The sequence below is a fragment of the Ochotona curzoniae genome, unplaced genomic scaffold (genome assembly GCF_017591425.1).
Source record: "Ochotona curzoniae isolate NIBS_2020 unplaced genomic scaffold, NIBS_Ocur_1.0 contig_48, whole genome shotgun sequence".
Lineage (NCBI taxonomy): Eukaryota > Metazoa > Chordata > Mammalia > Lagomorpha > Ochotonidae > Ochotona > Ochotona curzoniae.
Window position 1 is genome coordinate 367,201 of NW_024466391.1, and position 21,938 is coordinate 389,138.

At 56.3% G+C, this 21,938-nt stretch overlaps 1 protein-coding gene across 1 annotated transcript in view; it reads right to left on the bottom strand.

Annotated features, from left to right (window-relative positions):
• The window catches only part of PMEPA1 (prostate transmembrane protein, androgen induced 1), a 38,616-nt gene extending 25,647 nt beyond the window's left edge, over positions 1–12,969 (bottom strand). The window contains exon 1 of the mRNA XM_040988194.1: positions 12,864–12,969. Within this exon, the coding sequence (XP_040844128.1) occupies positions 12,864–12,969 (106 nt within the window). The remainder of the gene's footprint in view (positions 1–12,863) is intronic.
• Positions 12,970–21,938: the final 8,969 nt, after the last annotated feature.

A 21,938-nucleotide genomic window follows, 5' to 3' on the forward strand; every position in this document is an offset into this window, starting at 1 on the left:
AGTGGTCTGTCCCTTCCATGCCGTGAGGCTACCACAAGCTCCTTGTGCTCCTCGGTGCCCACATCTGTGCCATGAGGCTGCTTCCCATGCAGCCGGGAGCGTGGTAGGTGCAGATCTCTCACTGCAGGGCAGGATTCAGCTGGGCTCAGGGCGATGGCAGAGATGCCCAGTTAGGTGCCCTTTCCCAGCTTCCACTCCCCACCAGAATCAACCACTCATCTCAGATCCTGTGCGGGTCAAGGTCTCCAGCAAACGGTAAACCAAAACCGAAACGGATAAACAGGGCAGAGCCAATGCCCAAAGAAACACGACAAGTCCAGCCAGTGCCCAGGCAGCGACCTGCCGCCTCCATGCTCCCACTCAGTGGTCCAGCCATGGCTGTCCCTCTGTGTGAAGCCCGCCCGCCCCTCACCTCCCAGGCCAGGAGCTCACACATTCCAGTAGGCTTGCAGTGCCTCTGGGAGGCAATAAAAATTCCTAGACAGGGAGTCAGGGAGGAGGCAGGCCCCAGGACGAGCTGGGCAGGGGAAAGAGCGGTGCCCTGGCCCCGGGTGAAGTAGGACCTGCAGGCTAGGGCATGGCCGCCTTGACCTCTTCCAGAGCCACACCCACGCCCAGGAGCTGACACTGGCAGAGGAAGGGCTGCCAATCCCATGCCAGACGGAGGCGGGGCTTCCCCAGCTCGGTTCCCACCAACAGCTGGGCGCAGCAAGAGCCACATGCCCGCCATGCACCCGTGCCCTTGGCTGCACCGGCTGCCTGAGGTCTCTCCTCTCACTAGAGCCAACCAGGGCACGGCAGGGGCTGGATTGGAAGTCACGGCGCTCCTCTGTGAGATGCAACTTACTTCAGCAAATTTTGCTGCCAAAAACCAACATAGACAAGGACATTGGAGCCTGGCACTTAGGGCCACACCGAGGCTCCATGGACTCCGGTGCCAAGCATGGGGGTGCTGAGAGGCCCAAAGTGGGAGGGGCCACAGTGCCCAGGCTGCACCCTGGCCATCCATCACCTACTGGAAGCTTCTCCGAGGACGGCCAACCCCTCGCTCTCCCTATCCGCCCTGTCCCACAGCGGCAGGATCCCATGACCTTGACCACCCTGGAATCAAGTTAACCCCGGTCTTCAGATAGTCAGGTGGATTTTATAAGGCCAGAGAGCCAATGTTTTCCCGATGGGGGAGGGGCCAGGGCTGTAACTGGCCACTGAGGGACCCCAAGAACGCTGGGACTGACATGGCTCTCAGACAGCTCGCTCAGCCTTCTTGCCTCCTGCCATCTCCAAGAATCTTGGGAAAAGAATGAAGCCCCTCAGTATTTCCTTCCCAAATGAAGTGATTATGCAACCGACTTGCTTTTGCTACCCAGACTTGAGGTGCTTGCTGCATTTTCCAAACACAGTTCACAGGCATTAGCCTCAGCACATAACCATGCGATTCTCAACACCCACCCATGTGCCACCCAGAACTGTCTCCTGGGTTGCTGGCTTGCTCAGAGTTTAAAGACTTTGTGAAACTCACGGGGTGTGGTGGCAACTGCTCAGGTGGGCTCAACGGGGCTCCGTCCTCTGAGCCTTAGTCTTCCCATCTGTAAAATGGGCCCAGCAGCTCACACAGGGCCTGGTACACAGGGCAGGCCCTGTCAGAACTCCTCACTGGCTTGTGCATTCGACAGGTGAAGAAGCAAGGCCTGTGAGTCATAAAGCCACGATCACAAATGTGTGGCTGCGCTGCTACGATTTGGTCTTCCTCAGACCCCACAGGGGCAGAGGGGACAGGCACACAGGCTGTCTGGCCCACCGCCACAGCACGGGTCGCCTGGTCCCGGGTCAGTGTGCTCGCTGTGGGAGAGCACGGCAGGCTAGCCGCTAGCGCCTCTGAGTAACCAGCCCCAAGACATGAATCATCACTGTCTGGATCACCCACATCCTCCTTCCCCGACAGGTGAGGTGGGCAGGTGGCGGCTTTGGGCTGGGACCGGACCGGGCCTCAGAGGCGCGGCCTCAAGATTGGGGCTGGGTCCCCGGCACCTCTTACTGCAGCTCAGATCTAGTTACAAAAACACCTTCCCTGTGGGGATGCCCGGGGCTCCACCCTGAGACAACCCTCTGGGCTCCACTCCCACTGTCTTGCTCTGTTGAAAATGGCAACACACTGGGGCTGGTGCAGTGGCACAGCACACTCATCCTCCACCCGCAGTACCAGCATCCCATACGGGCAAAGGTTCAAGCCCAGGCTGCTCCACTTTGATTCAGTTCCCACTTACGACGTGGGAAAGTAGCAGAAGATGGCTCAAGTCTGGCCGCTGTAGTCATTTAGGGAATGAGTCAGTACATGGACCCTATCTCTCCTTGTCTCTCTGTAAAACCTGTGTTTCAAAAAAAAAATCTAAAACAAAAAAAGTGATGGGAGGGGGCGGAGAGAATGGCAATACAGGTGGGTCTCCAAGTCTCAGCCGGAGAAGAAGAGGAGTGAACAGAGCTGCTGACAGTCTGTGACAGACAGACGTCCTGTGATGATGGAATCCACAGAATAGGGGCAGAGGAGCAGGTGCAGGTAGGACGGCAGGGGAACACAGCGGCCTCCTGGCTGGACCTGGGCAGTGGCAGCGACTCACTCTCCACGTCTGGCAAGCACACGGCGATCCACAGAACCTAGCTGGGAATGTGGGCTCCCAGTGAGACAGACCAGACCCGGAGCTTGGACCAGGGCTGTGCGGCATCTTCCAGGTTGGTCCCCAGGCTTGGAGGGGACCCTCTGCACAGAAAGGAAAATGGTGTAGAGAGAAAGGAGATGGCTGAGCCTGGAGTCCCCTGGGGGCTGTTTCCACCTGTGCTTGCCATGGCCCTGTCACTACGTCTCAGCGATGTCCCCTGCCTCTGGGCCAGCACAACTCCAAACCATCCCCGCCCTGAGTACTGTGGCCTAGTCCCTGCTGCTCCATGACCCTTCCAGCAAGGGAAGGAGTACATGGTGGGAAACAGGGACCACTAAGCCCTTCAAGTGCTTCTGTAGCTCAGCTCTGCAGAACACGTTCAGAAACTTCTCAGCTCCGTGCTTCTTGCAAGTGCCTGAGCCCCATCCCTCAGGAGGAACTGGATTAACGGACAGACGGCCAGCTGGGGTGGGGCGCACCAGCACACAGCCGAGCACCTGCACCTGTCAGAGTCGGACAAGGAAGCAAACCCACCGGGCCGGGCATCGGGCTCGGTCCCTAAACGCAGGCCACCTGCGGAAGCAGGGTTCTTCTGCAGCCTGGGAGTCAGCTACCAGCGAGTCTCTGCTCCAGCGAGTTTTCTCACTGGCCGGGAACGGGATGGATGCCTACCAACAGGTGCTAGCCCTGGTCTCACGCTAGCAATGCTGAACGGAAAGGCTGTGGACACAGTGTCAGGTAGCGTGGGCTCCACAGGAAGGAAACTTTCTTCAACTGAATTACAGCAACTCCAAGAAGCCAGACTCTTAATTATGATACCTCCAGGCCACGGGGCAGGTGACTCTAATTGCCGGGGCTAGGAGGACGGTGACAATTTTATGTAGGGCCCAAAACAACTAATAAAATTAGGCAAAGTTGGTAGCAACACGTGGAGATTCCAAACAACACCAACACCTGACAATTACGAACAAACAGCCAGTAACTCACCAGCGGAGGAGTGACAGGGTCCAACAATCCCTTGACACGTTAAGCCACAGGTTCCATGGTGGGCCCGTGAGGTGTTCTGCACGGGTGGCTACCACGTGACCCGTGCAGGTGCAGCTGCTCAGGGTCAGGGCCCAGGATCACGGCGAGGTGCTCATGAGACCCTGAGGCCCGAGTGCGCATCAGTGTGATGCGGCAGAGTGGCCTGCAAGGGTGGGGTGGTGCCAGCACACTGGGCATACGTGCCAGGGCAACCGACACCCTGTGCGCCATCTCCACACCTCTGTCTCCCACACCATCAATAGGGTAGAAACAGTCATTTCCTCCTGTGGCCGTGACCCCACCAGCTGGCAAGCTCAGGCCGGCATGAATCACCGGGGCTCCCCGCGCCGGCGTTCTGAAATGACTGAGCGATAACGAGGCGGTGCAGACACCAATAAATGAATCACGCCTTCCGCAAGGCCAACCCTTTGGCTTTTACAGACACCAATTACAAAGTAGAGAGAAGAGAACAAAGAAATTACTCAGGGTGTTTGCGCAAAGTTGATTCATAAGCTCACAGAATTATTACCGACTAAATTGTTTTTAGCAAGGCAATTAGAGCTGCGACGGGCTCCGGCACAAGAGCCCAGGCAGGAGAGGATCTGCAGGGAGGGGTGGGGGCGGCTCTCAAATTCCCACGGGGTCCCCAGACTTGAGTGAGACTTGAGCTAATCCTGCTCACCCTCACACTTCACTTTCCGCCTTCTTCTGGAAGGTCACTTGGACCTTAAGCAACACCCTTACAAGGTGTGAAGACATGAGCACGGTGACCAGAACCTCAGCCGAGCTCTTGGAGCTTGCTTCCTAAAGGTGGCAGTCATGGGGTTGTAGTGTCACGGGTTCGGCCACCGCCTGTAATGCTGGCATCCCTTATAAGCGCAGGTTGAGCCCCCGCTGTTCCACTTCCCATCCAGCTCCCTGCTAATGGCCTGGGAAGGCAGCAGAGGAAGCCAAGTGCTTGGACCCTAATACCCACACGGAAGGCCAGAAACAAGCTCCTCCTGGCTCCCGACTTCGCGCTGGCCGAGCCCTAGTCACCTTTCAAAAAAACAAATCTTTCATAAACTTCATTTTTTTCTTTTTCACCGATAGACAAATGGTCTTTGTTGTGGCCGCATGCAAAGTCTCAGTCTGCCAGATGGAGGTGCTGCCTCTGCAGCGAGTCAGCCCGCAGGCCTGGGCCGGCCACGGCGACCACAGTGCAGCTCTCCCCAAGGCTGAGAGTGATCCCTCACCCTGTCCCACAGACCCAGCTTCCAGTCCCAAATGGAGTCCCACTTGCCAGCAGCCACAGCTTTGGATCACCCCAGCTAGCTTTTATCAAGCAGCTACCAAGTGCTGAGCTCTGAGTCAAGTGCTTAGCCGGTCATTCAATCACATCAGAGTGGAGTTTCAGATCCTAGTCTACAAGATCAGGGAGAATTAGTTCCCGAATATCACACTGTGCAGCACTGCCGACTCCCTGCACCTGCCACAAGGTCCCTTGCCCTGCCAGACATCAGTTGCCTGGACTGTCCCGGAAAGACAAGGCAGGTGGTACCGCAGTTCTCTTGGGACCTGTGCTATGTGAGCTGTGGGTAGGCTAGTAACTTCAATCACCAAGGCTGAGAAACCTCTTGGGGCAAGGATGGCCTGCTGGGCCCCATTTCTGGAAAACAGACTCAGCTGTCACATTCCTTACAGCCGAGGACAGAGTTGGAAATCCTGGTTTACCCCACCTGTAGGAACAAAGCTGCAGAAAGGCTTGACACTGCCTCTGGGGTACCCCTGCAGGAGACAGGCACCCAGAGACGCCTTCTAGCCTCGGCAGGTGCAAGTCACACCTTTCCGGCCCGTGTGTGATATGTCCATGTAGACAATGTGTAAGATACATGGCTTGCACAGACATGAAAACAAGTAGTTGCCCAGTGTCCACAGGACTGTGCCAAGAGCCCTACAGACACCGAGATCTGCAGACACTTGTGTCCACGGCGTGAAGGACCCAGCCTTTGCATGGGCCCATACACTTCAAGCCATCCCTAAGTGGCTTATAGTACCTTAAATGAGATTGATGCTACGTAAATACTATCCTGCTGCATTGTGTTGGGGATATGACAAGAGGGGGAATCTATATGTGTTCAGGACAGGTGTGACCTCTTCCTGTCTTGGAGCAACAGATTCGGGACCCATGCCTGCATGGGGGACTCCACATTCTGAGCCTCAGATACCCAGACAAGCCCACAGTGGCATCTGTCCCATTCAGGTCCCCGCTCCCCATCCCCAGGTTGGGGAGGAAACAACACCTTCTACAGATGGAACAGACCAACCTGAATTCTGCTATCCCTGCTACCTATGTCAACTGCACACTGAGGATTGGTGGGGGGAACCCTACAGTGACGGCAAAGGGGGGCAATGCCAGTGACCCCACCATGGGCCACCCCTTGCAAGAATCAGTGATGCCCTGGCCACCCAGGGGGAAACGGAGGGATATCCAGGTACCCTGTTCCGCTATTCTCCCTGCAGTCCAAACCAAAGCCACACAAGCTGATGGGACAATTCCCAAAACTTAGAAGTCAGGGTGGCATCCTGGGCCTGCAAGACTGTCCTGTCTGGAGGCAGGGGCTACACCCGCTCAGCCTGGCAATGGGAGGAACTGGGAGGTATCGCTGGCAGGAGGCTGTGAGCAAGCTTCACTCAACATCCCGACTGTGGAGCATGGGAACTCTCAAATTTGGCACCAGGTAGCCAGGGTTCTTCCTGTCTGCCAAGAGAGCCATAGCCCAAAGCCCCAGATACAATCATGACTGAGCTGGGCTAAAGCCTCCCTCCATACAGACACCATCGCTTCACTCTCCATCCAGCTGCCTGCTCCTAGGCTACAAAAGCAGCACAGATGCCCAGTGCTCTGGCCCCTGCACCCTCTGGCTTGCGAAGGCCTGGCTCTGTTCACTGCAGCACTTAGAGAATAAACCAGTAGATGGAAGATGATTATTTCTTTCCTGCTTTCTCCGTTAACCACGCCTTTCAAATAAACACAAATGAATCTTTCAAAAAGTCCACTTGAAGGGCAGGACAGCAGATTGCAGGGCTGCCCACGCTGCTGACACCTTTGCCAGGTGGCTTCAGGTACCAACTCAACACTCCCCTCCTCCCCTCACTGTCGCCCTGGTGCAAGGCGCATACACTCGAGTTTGCCTGCGTTGGGATCCAGCCGCCACCTGAGTCACAGAGGCGGCTTCCCACTTTCATGGTGTGGCTTCCCACTTTCATCTCAACGTCACGTCTGAGCAAACATAAGCCCCACCTGCAGCTGCCAGAGTAACTGTAACACACTCTGGCATCCACAGCAGGTGTGTGCCAAGAATTGCCCGACCCGGTTCTAGGGGGCAGGGCGGGACCTGGCAAGGCTCTCTGGTCGCCCTGGTACCCACAGTGGACCAGACTGATGGCTAAGAAACCCACATCTCCCCAGGCAGGTTGGCTGCATCACCACCAGCAACTTTCCCTCCTTGGGGTGGGCGGGAGACCAAAACACCACGCTCCACACAGCATGTCCTCCTCAGAGCGTGACAGGGTCCTTCCTCCAGTCATGTCACAGAGGAAAAAGCGAAGGCTCAAAGATCTGCCAAGCCTTCTTGGCAACATCTTACCATGGCCCATTCCACCTCCCTGCCCACTGATCCTGTTGTCAAATCAGGCAGTGCGGCCAGGCTTTGGGGGTGCACAGCGAACAAAACAGAGGTCATCCCCACCCCTCAGTGCTTGGTGACTACAGGGAGAACAGACGAGGCATAGCTATGGACCATCCTCAAACAGGTGGAACGGAAGAAAGCTGGGGAGCTCCCAGAACCCCTGCAGCATGATGGCTTTGGGAGAGAGGGGGCTCTCCAAAAACACCTCTGCTGGTGTCATCCCTGCCGCCTGTCCTCAAACAAACTCTGGCCTTCCATGCACCCGCAGGCACCAGCAGCTCCTCCCTGACGCACAGGCTCAGACACATGCCCTTGGGTCGGGGAGGGGGCGCGAAGGTGAGGCCATGAGGAAGCAAGCACCTGAATCCCCACTTCACACGTGTGGCCTAGAGTGAGTGCTCCACTCTCTCTGATCTCCGCGCTGGTGGGTGTGATGATTCAACTGGCTAATCTTCCACCTGCAAGCACCAGGATCCCATACGGACAACTGTTTGTGTCCTGACTGCTCCACTTCCCATCCAGCTCCCTCCTTGCGGCCTGGAAAAGCAGTAGAGGATGGCCCACGCCCTTAGGACCCTGCACCCATGTGGGAAACCCAAAAGAAGCTCCTGGCTCCTGACTTTGGATCAGCTCAGCTCCGGCCATTACAGCCCATTTGGGGAGTGAACCAGTGAACAGAAGACTCCTCCTCTCCTTCTCTCCATAAATCTGCTTTCCCAACAAAACAAAACAAACATAAAACTAGGAGGAATGTGTCACTAGCACCTGGCATGTAACAATGGCTCCAAATCCAACCAGGACAAGCAGCGGAAGCAAAAATTCAGGAGCTGTGTGGGGAAGGAAGTCCTTTGGAGGCTCCCGGCTCCAGGCTGCCCTGAGTCCCCAGGCCTGGCCAGGGCGCTAAAGGCCTGCCTGCTGGCGGGAAGTCACCCTGGGATCCTGGCACTTCTGCCGATGATTGACAAGTGTGGCCTGGCAGTGTCACCCAGCGGGACAATGAGGCAATCAGTGTTGCAGAGAAACCTGCACTGGTGAGGTAGGGCCTTTCTTGTGATTCCACACACGAGGGAGCAACCGAAGCTCATGTTCAAACATGAGAGGCTCAAGACACCCCACCTGTCCGGGGCTTTTTGCTCCCTGGGAAATGGACATGGCAGGAGCTGCAGTCTAGCTGGTGTGTTGACCTCATGGCCCCCTCCCAGCTGCTGGGCACCCATGCCAGTGCTGGGGGCAGGGACCCACTGGTAGGCCAGAGACTGTCTGGAGCCGTGTGGGCCAAGGGCAGACATGGTAGGCTTTGGCCAGCTCAATTCGCACTGGGTCTGGCACAGACCAGGAGCGTGACCCAAATCTTTGGTTACCTCCGTGTTCAAGGTCATGGTCTCCAGTGGGGTGTTCATGCCCACTTTCCTTACTGGGCACTGTACCAGTTGTGGCCTTGGGGGACTGAGCAGGACAGACACTGGAGTCGAACCCAGGCCCACCACAAACACAGCCTCGAATAGGGTAGGCCACTTGTGCGGCCTCTTGGCAGTACAGAACATCCTGGAGTTTTCCAGCAAAATCGCGCCCTCTACTTCCCTGTAACAGTTCTCTGAAGCCTGTTCTGCCAGCCTCATGAAGCCCCCAGTGTGCCCAGGTACATGGAGAGCTGGCACCAGCACCCACAGCTCTCCAACCACACCCATATTATGCAACATTGTGGAAAAAGCCTTGCTTTGACACCCCCGCACCCCTTGCATGCGCAGAGCCCCGCACCCCCACAGCAGTGCAGAGCCAGACAGCACTCAGGACCAGCCCCTGTCAAGTCCTGAATGGAGCTGGGAGGTATGGAGCAGGTGTCTGGTCACACCTGAGCTACCTGGAGGAAGCTACACCCTGCAGACAGGAGGCTGTAGAAGCTTCCAGAAGGAAAGCCTGGTCTTCCTATAGCCTCCTCCTTCAGGCAATGCACACACTGCACGCTCCCCTCAATCTGCACAACTCACAGGGACAAGGTATGCCCAGGGCCCCTCTCCAGCCGAGAAGCCAGAGGTGCAGGAAGTGCACCTGTGGGGACAGGTCCACTTCCTGAGGGCGCCTCTTGACTCACCCTGACCCTGGTCCCGCTGAGCTTCACCCACATTTCACGGCAGGCTGCTGCCAAGTGTCTGGGCCCACACTGCAGTCACCACACACTAGTCCCTTATTGCACCACAACCTAAAACCCAGACAGTCGGAAACCATGCAGGTTAAAAGTCCCAGCCCAGACAGCCACAGGGAGAGGAGACCGGCCCACAGCACAATTCTAATCAGACTCCTAAATCACCAGCCTGCCCCTAAATGGCAATCTAAGACGAAAACTGGGGGCCTCACCCCCCCCGGGGGGGCCCTCATCCTTCCCCTACCTACTCCACACCAAAATTAAGACGTAGGAGGCCAAGGTGGCAGACATAAAGTGTGAAGCCACTCAGGCCTTTGGAGGCCTGGACTTTGGAAGGGAGGTGAGGTTGCCTGGGGGTTTTCGTGCTGTCCCCTGGTCTCCCAATACCTCATGGGGAACCCCAACACCTGATTCACCTGTGGTCCTCACCAGAGCCACTGGGCTGCATCTGGAAACAGTCTGGGAAGACACAGCTGGAAGTCAGGTGGTGGAAGGCAGCTCCTGAGATGCAGGGCTGCAGCCCAGAGCCCCTCACAGCTCCATGCCCACTCCACATCTGCCACCCCATGCCCACCCCCATTCTCTGGCCCAGATGTCTGCATTCCAACAGGAGCAGCACAAGCCAGACATGTTCACGGAAGGCTGGGCGTCCCGACACGTTTCCAGCATTTGGAATATCTGCTTGGAACAGGCTGCTGGGAAGGCCCAGGCCTCCGGCACCTGCCGGTGTTCAACAAACAGTGCCCCTGGAGATGCCACCACAGAGTCGGCACTCCTGCTAGCCAGCGCCGTCTGGCACCCGATTCCCATCTGTCCACACAGCACACATCACACTGATCTGTCTGTCCCCTTCGTCTCAGGCAAAACAGGAGAAACTTCCAAGAGCTGCAGAGAGCTGGAGACCTTATCTGCAGGCACCCGGGCCAAGCACTTTCAATCCCAGGACCCCTGGTTCCCAGACAGCACCCTCACCCCTGGAGTGCCAAGGCCCACCCATGTGGCTTCCCAGAGCCAGCCCCAGCTCCCAGACAAGAGTGACACTGCTGAACTGCTCCAGACCCCAAGTTCAAGGCATACCTCCTCAAGGGACCCATGGGCAAAGCTTCCTGCTGATCTTCTTCATCTCTTAGACTAAGGGCCTTGAATTCCAAGTTCACCAAAGCTGCCCTGACCCAGGTCTGAAGTTTGGGGCCACTGAAGCCCAGACAGAGAGAAGCAGCACCGGCAGGCGAGGAGCCCTGCTAGGCAACGAGGCCTAGCCAGCAGCCTTCAGCCCCACCAGGATTTCAGATGCCCACCAGCATGGTCCCAGTTTTCAAGGTGGCCTGAGGGCCAAACAGGCCCATCTCCAACGGAAAGACGGCATCCCTGCGGAGGACTGCCTGATCCCAGGCCACAGCGAGTTCTCCAGGATGGGGTCCATGAAACCCACCGCAGCTCCAACTTCTCCCTCCCTCCCTTCCTTCCTTCCCATCTTTTGTTGTCAAGGAACTCGGCAAGCGCCAGGCCTTAGGGCTCCCTCAGTCCACTCTTTCAAGGAAACTTGATTAACACTTGCAACAAACTGTTACACTGTACCTCAGGCCTGTCTGCCCTCCCTAGCTGCTTCCTGAGAAGCAGGGAACTGCTGTGGGCAAAGGGTGTAGTGCCCCACCCAGGCAGGGGCCAGGATCCAGGTTCTAACCTCAAGGGTCTGGCTGCGATGCCAAGGCAGAGCATGAGCAGCGGGCGGACGGGTGCAGGCAAGGAATTTAACAAGATGCCTGGTGTCGGCCACAACATTAGGGCTGATGAGCTCAAGAAGGGCGAGGAGTCAGTCAATGTTTAAAAAGCCGTGGCCAGCCCTGGGATAAGGGCCATGGCACCAAGAGGGTCCCTTGGGCGGGAGGCCCCCCCAGGCAGCGTCTCTTGGAACAAGTGCCAGCATATTTAATGATATCCTCGTGCGTTTCATTAACCCGAGTTCACCAAGGGCCTCTGGGAAGCAATCTGGTTTAAAGCAAGTCAATTCCACAATCGCCAGCCCCGGGCACCTTCTCCTGGCACGTCCCCACCTGGCTCTGGGCAGCTGGGGGTGTGGAGGCGGGGCAGGAACGGGGTGGGCAGACGGAGACCCACCACAGAGAAGATGGTTGGCCCGGGCTGCCAAGGGCTGGTTCCGGGTTATCTGTACCTCTTGGGGATCTCTCAGGGCTGGGGGGGCCATGGACGACGGCTTCATGAGTCACCCAGCAGCTGCCTCGGGACTTGGGGTCCTGGCTGCGGAAGGCGGCACAGCAAGGAACAGCTGAGACGCCTCCCCAGTGAGTCCAGACAAAGCGAAGGAAAAAGTTCAGGCAGGCAAAAGGCCCCCTAAAAGGGGGTGAGCTTGGGGGAGGGAGAGGGGACTCTATTCCCCCACCGAACCACTCACCCACCAGGATGGGCTGGGGTCGGGGAGAAGGCTCCATTCACCCCTGAACCAAATACCCACGAGTGGGCGGCGAGGTAGGAAGGCAGCAAGGGAAGGCGGAGGTCCCTTGTCTCAACTTCTGCTTATGCAGGGCGCTGACGCCAGCCCTGAGGCCCAAACGCCCCCACTCCCCACCCTGGGTCCAGCTGCTCCCCAGTCCCAAACTTCCACTCCTCTTTAACCACCGTCCCAGCCAGACTGAGCCATGCCGGCCAGACAGAGCTATATATAGTCGGGCCGGGGACTCGGCGTGCGCACGATGACACACACACTCAGGACCCACGCTGGGCCCCAGCTTCAAACACATGAGCACCGTTGGCTCCCCAAGTTTCCGGGGATACCCGGGCCGCGGGGCCGCGCACTGACACAGGCACACGGGGGAGACACGTCCTCGGGGGACAGACCGCACCAGCCCCGCAGACACCTAGGGAGACGCACCGAGCGCCAGACAGACACACGCAGACACGCACATCCCGCAGACGCAGCGAAACCCACTCCCGGGACCGAGACACAGCGCCACGCACGCTCGAGACACACCAACCCGGGCCCAGACACTTCGCAGACCAGACAGCGTCTAGCGGCCGGCCACACTCCACCCAACCCCCGCTCCAAGTTGATAAAAAGCCGGCCTAATTGCTCCACCGCCACGGCCCCTTAGGGGAATAAAACTGTAACTTCTCGGCTCCGGCCGTGCCGGCCCTCCCGTGCCGTGCGCGCCGCCTCCGGTCCGAGTGCCGGCGGGTGGGGCGCGGGGCAGCGGGACAAAGCCGGGCCGGCCGCCAGACGCCGCGGGCCGAGAGGGCGCGCCCGGGGCGCGGCGGGCGCAGGGCACACGGCCCCGGCTCCCGCCCGCGGCTGCGCCCGGACTCGGGGTCGGCGTCCGACGGGGCCTAGGGAAGGGGCGCGGGGTCACTCACTGATCTCCATGCTCTGGAACAAAGAGCGCCTGCAGTTGCACGTGCAGGAGACATTCGGCTGCCCGGCGGCGGCGGCGGTGCTGTTGGCCCCCATCAAGCGGTGCATGGACGGCGCGGCGCGGCGGCGCGCGGCTCGGGGGGCGCGGGGGCGACCGGGGGGGGCTCCGGCCGGCGCCCAGGGCTAGGGCCCCGCATGCAGGAGGCGCGCGGCGGGGGGAGAAGAGGGGAAAGGCGCGCCCCGGCTCGCCTGCTTGGGGCGCCGCCAAGTTCCCGGGGGCGCCGCGGGGCTCAGCGCGCGGGGCCGCGCTCCTCTGCGCCCCCCGGACGCCCCCGGTGCGTCGGCAGTGCCCGTGGGTAGCGTCCGGGAAATGGGCCGGCAGCCGGGACGCGCGCTGCCGCCGGGGCTGAGCCTCCGCCGCTGGCTTTCCCCAGCCGAGCGCCGCCGCCGCCGCCTCCTCCTCCTCATTCAAGTCCAAGGAGATCGGGTTTCGCTCCGAGACCGCGGTCGGAGGCAGGCAGACGGTCTGACGTCAGCGCTAGACGGGGCTGCCGGTTCCCACCGCGCGGGGGCCGGGGAGGGGGCGCGCGCTGCGCCAATCCCCGCCGAGGTTCCCCCGCACCCCCTCTCCGGGCCGGGCTGGGGGGGCGGGGAGACGGGAAACGGGGCGGGCTCTTAAAGGGCCAGCAGCAGGCGGCCCGCGGAGACCCGGGACCCACGCCACGGCGCCCAGCCCTGGCCCGCGCGCGCCGGAGAGTTCGGGTGCGCCCTCCCCGAGCCGCCATCCCCGGGGTCCTGGGCCTGGCCGGGGCAGGGTGGCTACCCTGCCTCCTAAGGAGCACGAAGCGGAGACGGGAAAGGGACCTTGGGGAAGGAAGGGGACGCTCCCCGGACTAGTCACCCATGGGCTGAATTCGCACGAGGATCTCTCCGTCGCCCCACGAGGCTCCTAGGCCGAGACGCAACCCCCCCTCGCGCTTTTACCGAGGAGGTGGACTCGGGGAGCCTGGGACTCGCGTAGACACGCCCGGCAGCGTTGTCATGTAAATACGTGTCGCGGACGGGTGTATTGTCCTGCCCCAGCCGGCGGCCCCGGGCGAATCCACACCCATTGTCTGCTGCCCGCGGGGCCTGCCGGCTGGGGGGCGCGGCTCGCTTTCCAGAGGGCGGGAGTCGGGGCTGGGATTTTATTTCCTGAAGTTTTAATTACCCAAGTGCTCCGAGAACACACGTTCTCGGAGTATAAAGAAAAAATATTAAAATATTACGCAAGAGACCTCCCTCCCTGGCACCTTCTGCAACCTCCCCAGAATTCGGTGCGTCCCCTCTGGGAGCCAGCACTTTTGCAGCGCATACTGTGTGCCTCGGCAATTCCAAACGCGAGCTCCGCCGGACACCAACTAGGGCAGGCAGGACGACCCTGGGGTAATCTCTTGTCCAGGTCCCTGGGGTGTCTCTCCCCGCCCCCGACACACACCCGTTTCCTTTAGTAAACGTGCTGCCGAAGCGAGCACCCACCCGTTTCCTTTAAGTATCCACGGCTTCCTCTACGACCCGGAGTTTTGGTAATGAGCAAGGACTGCTTTTTTTATTTCAAAGCAAAAGAAAAAAGCTGCTCAAAGTTGCTATTATTTTCTTTTGAATAAATTGGGTACAGGATAAGGAAGGAATGTGGAAAGTGTAGGTAGAATTGGGAGAATTTGTGTAGCCCAGGGAGCATTCACCCTGCAGAACGACACACACACACACACACACACACACACACACACACACACCACACACACACACACACACACACACACACACACACACACCCCGAGTTCCTGTCTTGGGGGACTTCTCCGGAGGGTCTAAGCTCAGGCATGGCTGCCTGGGACAATGTCATAAGGGGCCCAGGTGGCTGGCCCAGAAGGAGGCTCAAAGATGCCAGCCCATCATCCCTTGTGCGCCTTGGAGCACCAACCAGCCTGGGGTCAGGCACCAGCTGCCCGGGCCAGGGCAGAAAAAAACGGCGTCCCCGCCAGTCGTCTTCCCTAGGGCTTGGCTGGCGACCCCGGAGCGGGAACCCTCGGGGTTCCCTCAGCAGACCCTGGGGGTGGGGGAGGGGCCCGCGGCGCCCAGGGTCCCCCTCACCCCACCCCCTCCTTTCAGCTGTACCTTCTTTCCTTCAATCCACAAACTTTCACTGGGCTTCCAGCCCAGGACGCTGGACACAGCTCCCGCCCCGGGGGACGTCTCTTGCGGAGACCTGGCCTGTCTGGCAGGGAGAAATCCCCCACTGATTGTCTTGGGAATGAGGCAACATTTACACAACCCAGGTTGAAAGCCGCTGGACAAAATAACCAGTTAATTCGGAGGGAGGATTAGGAAGCCAGCCCAGACCTCCCACTCTTGCGTCTGGGTCCCCAGAGACTCCACTGTTTACACAGTGCCAAGGCGGGACCCTGCTGTGCTCATGGGGTCACCGGAGGTTGGCTTAGCCTGTGTCCTAGCTGGTCCTGCCTGGAGGGCTCAGGGGTCCAAAGCAGGGCCCCCAAAGCCGTGTTTTCCTCCTCTGCAGAATTGGGGAACTCATGGTGCCTTGGTGGGGTGTAGCTGGGGCAAGTGGGGAGCCAGATGCAGGTTGACACAATGTGCATCTTCACTGCCGTCCTGGGAGGGGGGTCCACGCTGCCGACTAGCAGGTAGACTCCCAGACACAGGAGTGGCCAGTGGACAGTGCAGGATGACCTTGGGAGGTGTGTGGGCCTGGCCAGGCCCGCACAGCGTGCCTAGAGCTGCGCGATAAACTCTGGACGTGTGGTTCCATCTGGTTCTCAGATGTGCCACAAGCAGTGTGCCGTGTAAGTATACCCTAGGCAGCATTTGGGACATACTTGTACTAAGACTAGGTCTTGTTTATCTGAAGTTCTAATGTAAATGGCTGTCTGGTGACCCCACGTGCACCGGCCACTGGGCTGGGAATGTGGTTATGAGGACGTGGAGGCCACTGCCAGGCTGGGCTTATGCAGAAGCGCCCGTGACTCACAAATTCTGCCCAGGGCACATGGCGGTGGGGGAGGAGAGGGACAGAAACAGGCTGGGGTGTGGGGAGCTGTGGGAACCAGTGTTCCCGAGGGGGAGAGGCCTCCTTTCCTTCTACAAGTGCTGAGCTCCGACTGCGTGCCAGGTCCTGTGTCCCTGCGGAGTACAGAGGCGCCTCGGACACACTCACCCCAAAGCTCTGCAGCTTTGGGTGGAGAGAGGTCAGGGGAGCCCTCCCTAAGGAGGTGGCAGCTCAACCCTACACTGAAGAAGCCCAGTCCTCATTTTCTCAAAGCCAAGACAGAGCGCTTGAGCCAGCAGAGGCCGGGGGACCGTTTCAGAGGGCAGAGCTGGAGCAGGCACCAAGAGTGTTATTTAAAACAGTTCAAGTTCTAGTTCATACATTACTGCGGTATTATTATGATATTATTACACGCAGCTAATCCCCGCAACCTGGTTCTTTAGTGTGAGCCAAAAACACCAGACGCAGTGAAATACCTTAGGAGGTTTATTCCAGCAGGGCAGGAACAGGATGGGGTGGTGGGGAGGCTGGGGGAGGGGAGGGCCGGAAGGAGAAGAGAGAGGCCGCACCTGGGGCCTTTGTCACTCAGGTGAGCCTGCAAGGTGTGGGGGGCGGGGATTGGGAGGGATGGAGGGCAGGCCCCAGGGGACTGGCCAGTGATGCGGGGTTAGGGTTCAACAATCAATTGGTTTACCACACATTTTAAGCCTACTAGGCGCCCTTCACAGTCATTTAGCAGTCATTTAAAAACTCAAACATTTCAAACTTGCTGATTTTTGATATTCCCAGTCAGGCCCCATGGGAATGTCAAAAAGAACTTATCTCTCTTCTGGTAGAGATGACCATTGATTAGGCTGTTTGGATTTTATTGAAAGATGCTGTTAAGATGTGAAGTGGTATAAATTTTATGTTATGATGATGAAATATTAACACTGCTATTGGTACAAATGTGAAAACATCGCTCAAGCCTAATAATCTTATTATTGCATTATTGTTTACAGCTGTTATCCTAATGAACAAGGCCTAAACAGCACAAGTGTGCATAAAGTCCTACAGGTGGTTCCACAGTGTGCTGTGTAAAGTAAATAGATGTTTATACTTGATAACTTTGTAATTCTAACAATAAGTGCTTCATCTTCTAGGTTCCAGGAGACACTATTGCATCCACTGCAGACAGAGCGAAAGTTAAACAGCAAACTACAGGTTCCAACTAAAAGCACCTGCAACTAGTGTTACTAAGAGCAAGATGTAATTCTAAATAACTGGTAACTTTAAAACTTTTTTTAGAGCTTAAAACTATTTTTTCAAAAAGGCTATTACAAAAGCTGTTTTGTTTTATAATGCATGTTACCTGGTATCTAAGTACATGTTTGTGTGGCAAGCTATGTAGCCTATTCTAATTGGCTTATAGATGAAAATGTTCATAGATGAGAATTGCTTGATTGAAATTGATTGAAATAAATCTCAGATTTATTGCCACAGAGAAATCCCCCAGCTTCTTAAAATGCTTGACTTTGATATATTCCATTAGATTCTATGTAGAGAAGAGTAGGTGATGTACAGATAACAGATTCTTAACTGCCCTGGACTTTAGGAAAGCGTTTTGGAAACTTACAAATGGGACCTGAAAGTGCCCTGATTTCCTCTTCAAGGGGTCACCATGGTCTTTTACCTCAGAGACCAGGAGGGGATCCCATGGCAGAGCAGTATAGGACAGGTGGGCTCCTGGTTCCAGTGAGACCCCCGGAGGCCTCCCAAGGGCTCTTCATTGCAGAAGCATGGACACTTCGCCAAGGATCTTCAGACAGGATGCCCTGGGCCACGTCCCAGCTACCAAAGAGGTCATTCGAGATATGACTGCTCATGAAGGCCAAGTACTTCAGGTCAGTCATTTCCCATTGGATCTGCCACATGGGACGGAAGCAGCCGGTGAACTTTCACAGGCTCAAGGCCATCCACGGACTTCAGTGACACCTTGGAACAGCACCCAACAGCCCTGGGTGGTTCTCACAGCGGAAGGGAAAACTGTAAGTTTGCATATGGACACAGCCTTCTCTGTCCCAGCTAGCTTTGGCTTTTTCCCTCTCTCACAGTGACCGTCAGGGTCTCTCAGGTGCCCCAAATTAGCTCAGGTGACAGAGAGAAAGCTAGATGCTCAGAAAAGAAGCTTTTCTAGGTAAAAGTTAGTTAGCCTGTAACTGCTCAGCCTGCATCACTGACCCGACAAGACGTGTTTGCCATCTCCCTCTTCAGTTTTTACCAGACTGCACTGACGTAGGATACCTTCACTGCCGTAAGACAGATTTCATGTGTTCCTCATTTGCCAAGTTATTTGGGATCTCTGAGCTCATCTACTTAAGATTCTTGTGTTCTTCAATCGCCAGTACATGGCTTGTTACACTATAAATTAGCAGACTGCTTGCCTCTGCCTTGAAGTGTATAAAGTTCTTAAAATCTTGTTGGAATACGATAAACTGGTAGATTATTGTAAATGAAAACTAGTTTAAATCTTGTGCCATCTACAATGTGACTAGTAGGTCTTGTAACAGAATGTTTTGAGTGCTGTGTTTTATGTTCTAGGCTAGATGTCTTCCTGAAACTTTTAGGGCTTGCAACGATTGGTAAAATATAATTGTTAAATCTAACACTTGCCCACTCCCTACCTAGATGCAAAACTACTATAGCATTTTCCAACATCAAATGCAATAATTCAAAGTTAGTCAAGAAGTCAATTTGCAGTTCCCTGTCCTGGGATGGGTTGATATTCTGATGTCACATACGAATCCTTTCATTGTTTCAGATAACAATTTCATACAATTCAAAAGGTTTCATGTGTTTCATTGCACTCATTGGGTTTGTTTTAAAATTTGGGACTTGAAGTAGTTAAGTTAAACTGATATAAATCTAGTCCACAGTTTTAAACTAAAGTAATGTTTCCTCTGACAAAGGTTGAAACCTGACGATTCTTTTATATCTAAGCTTGAAAGCCCAAGTATCCCAACTGGGGTTTCTAACTGAACTCATGACCTACTAGGTTGGGAAAGGTTATGTTATGTTTTGTTATCTAGACTTCAACAGAGAGAAGCCTCCAAGTGCCAGGCAGTACTTCAGACACCTGATGAGGTCCACCTTCTACCAGGAGCCTCTAGAAGCCCCTACCTCTGCTGTTACTCAACAACGCCCCCTTCAGTTCGAAGCAGATAGAGCGGTCGCCGTCCCTTTATCCCTACGAACAGTTGGGGTTCGTTCCTCTGGATATGTGAGGGGTTAGATGGCATGATAGGCAGTCGGGGTCTCTGGTTCCTGGTGGAGCTACCTTGTCTGTGTTGACCATTCAGGAGTAATGAAGAACCAATGCCTGAAGCACAAGAAGGCCTGGCTAAGAGAAAAAGAACCCAAGCCACCTTCGCAAAAGGACTCTTCATAACCCGCCCCCATTCCTGTGTCATCCACTCAAATGTAATTTTTTTTCTAATCAAACCATTAACCAGTTGTGTTTTTTTTCTGGCAGAACTAGGAGTGTCCCTCCATCTCCCATCAGACTGCAACCACTGCCAAGAGAAAACTCAGCTTGAAGAAGCCATAGAGAACAATGCCCCTTTATATATAACAAAAGGGAGGAATGTAAGGAGTATTTTGAATATCCCACCCTGGACCCAGCGCCATTTCCTCTTCCTCACAGCTCACAAAATTCACGCCAGTCCAGCTGTCCACTAATTGGGCGTTTCACCTGGGAATCCCACTGCCACTCTCCCAGCCCCTTCCCCAGCTCTGCCCACTTACCAATCATTCTTAGGCAATCACCTGTGACAGTCTCAGGCACCAATCGCCTGGGGCCTGCCCTCCATCCCTCCCAATCCCCGCCCCCCACACCTTGTAGGCTCACCTGAGTGACAAAAAGGACCCCCAGGAGTGGCTCTTTCTCTTCTCCTTCCGGTTGCCCCCACCCTCTTCCTCCCATTCCACCCCCCTGCCACCCGCTGATGTCCACCACCTCCACCCTGTTCCTGCCCTGCTGGAGTAAACCTCCTAAGATACTTCTAAGATACTTCGTTGCAGCTGCTGTTTTCGGCTCATGGTAAGGAACCAGGTTGTGGGAATTAGCTGCATGTAATATCATAATATCATATGAACTAGAACTTGAACTGTTTTAAACAACTAACAAAGAGAGTCTGGAGAGGACCTGCACTCCAGCTGTCAGGGCAGCGACCTCTCTGGGATGGTGGCAATCAGTTGTGTAAGGGGCAGTGGGAAGGAAGTCCCCGGCAGAGGGGTAGCAGGTGCCAAGGCCAGCTTCTTTATGGGAAGAGAAACTAAGGGGTTTTGGTTAGCCCATGAAGTCTAGTGAAAAAAAATGAAAGACCTCAGAATCCCAGTTAACTTAAGAGACTCCATCTTAGCCTAGGTGACATTAAGGCCAGGTTTCCCTGAAGAGACAAGACTGTAAATGAGGGGTTGATAGTTACAATTCTGACTGGCAGAGATACAGTTAACCAATCCTAAGTGTGACTGCGGAATCCCCCTGAACTGTGCAAGAATCCTGTGATTTTTCTACCTTGGGGCTCTCTCGACCAAGGACTGCTGTATCACTGACAGTTGGAGACCCAAACTCGAGTTTGAATAAACCCCCCTTGTGTGCTTGCATCTGAGTGCTTGCATCTGTAGCAGTAGTGGGCCACAGCCGGCGCCCTTGAGTGGCTTCGGCGGCTAGCAGTGAGTGCTGGCTGCCACTCTGCTGCAGCAGGCCCGTGCACAACACTGGAACTGAGGAGAAATATCCCAATCCAGAGATGGTCACAGACTTTGGCTGTGTGTCCCTAAGCCACAGGACCCCTAGGAGGCAAAGCTGGCTGGGGGTGGGGTGAGGAGTGGGGCGTGGCCTCCTCCCGGCCCTCCCACGGGGCCTGACGCTCCCACAGAGGCTTAGTTTAATGTTCTTGTGTCGTTGTCTGGAAATCCATACTAGTTCCTGGTTTTTGCCCAAGGGGCCCTGAAAATTCTGCAGCCAGCCCTGCTTGGACGCCAGACTGCATTGGCTGCCAGCTGGGTGACCCTGAAAGCCAGCATGGGGCTGGGCCAAGGCCAAAGCTGGCTGGCGAAGATATCCTGACTGTGCCCACCGGCCCCGGGTGGTTGGGCACTGTGGAGATGGTCCGACTGTGCCAACAAAGAGCCTGCTGTGAGCACAGCCAGGGCCGGACAGGCAGGACTTCCCAGGGCTGACCCGCCCTGTGTCTCCTCTCCCCCAGTCCCCGCAGACGGATTCATCCTTAAGAAGCCTTTAGGGCCACTTCAGGGACATGACCACCTTGGGCCACTCTGAGTCATTGTCCCTCAGGTCCTTCCTGGGGTTCATCTTGCCCAAGTTGGCTTTCCTAGGTTAGCATCTTCACACTTCTTTTCTTGTTTGTCTTGCTTTACTGTGTGTTGGGGACCGCCCTGGGCTAGGCCCTGTTCACATTCTTCCGTTTAGTCATTTAACAAATATGTGAACCGGGCAGCTGGGCATTGGTTCCCCCGCAACACCCCCTTGAGGTCCAAACTAAAACTGTTCCCTTTTACCAGAGAGGGGCTGGGGGTTGGAGCCAGGGGTTGCATGCAGTTGAGCTGTGTCCTTGTCCCCAGTCTTGGGCAACTGCAGCCCCTTTGGCTCCAGAAGGTTCTCCAGGACCCCTTCACCCCCTGCATAATGGCATCTCTGTAAAATGTTCACCTTCCAAGACACAGAGCAGCCAGAGTCTGCGTTTGTGAGTTCCCTGTCCTGTCACTGGCCTGGAAGCCCCAGGATGGCTGCCACGCCCTGCTGCTTCTGTTGGGTTTTGGCGTGCAGTGGCTCCTGGGCAAGCCTCGGTGCACAAGGTGCTGTGGCGGCCCCTAAACACGCAGGCCTGCAGGCCACACCTTTGCTTGCTGAGAAATCTCTCCTTCCTGCCTGGCCCGGACCGGCTTCCACCAATGCCAGGAGCCAGAAGCCTGGGCCAGCGCCTACCAGGAGGACAAACGCTTCTGCTACCAAATGCAGAACTAGGCG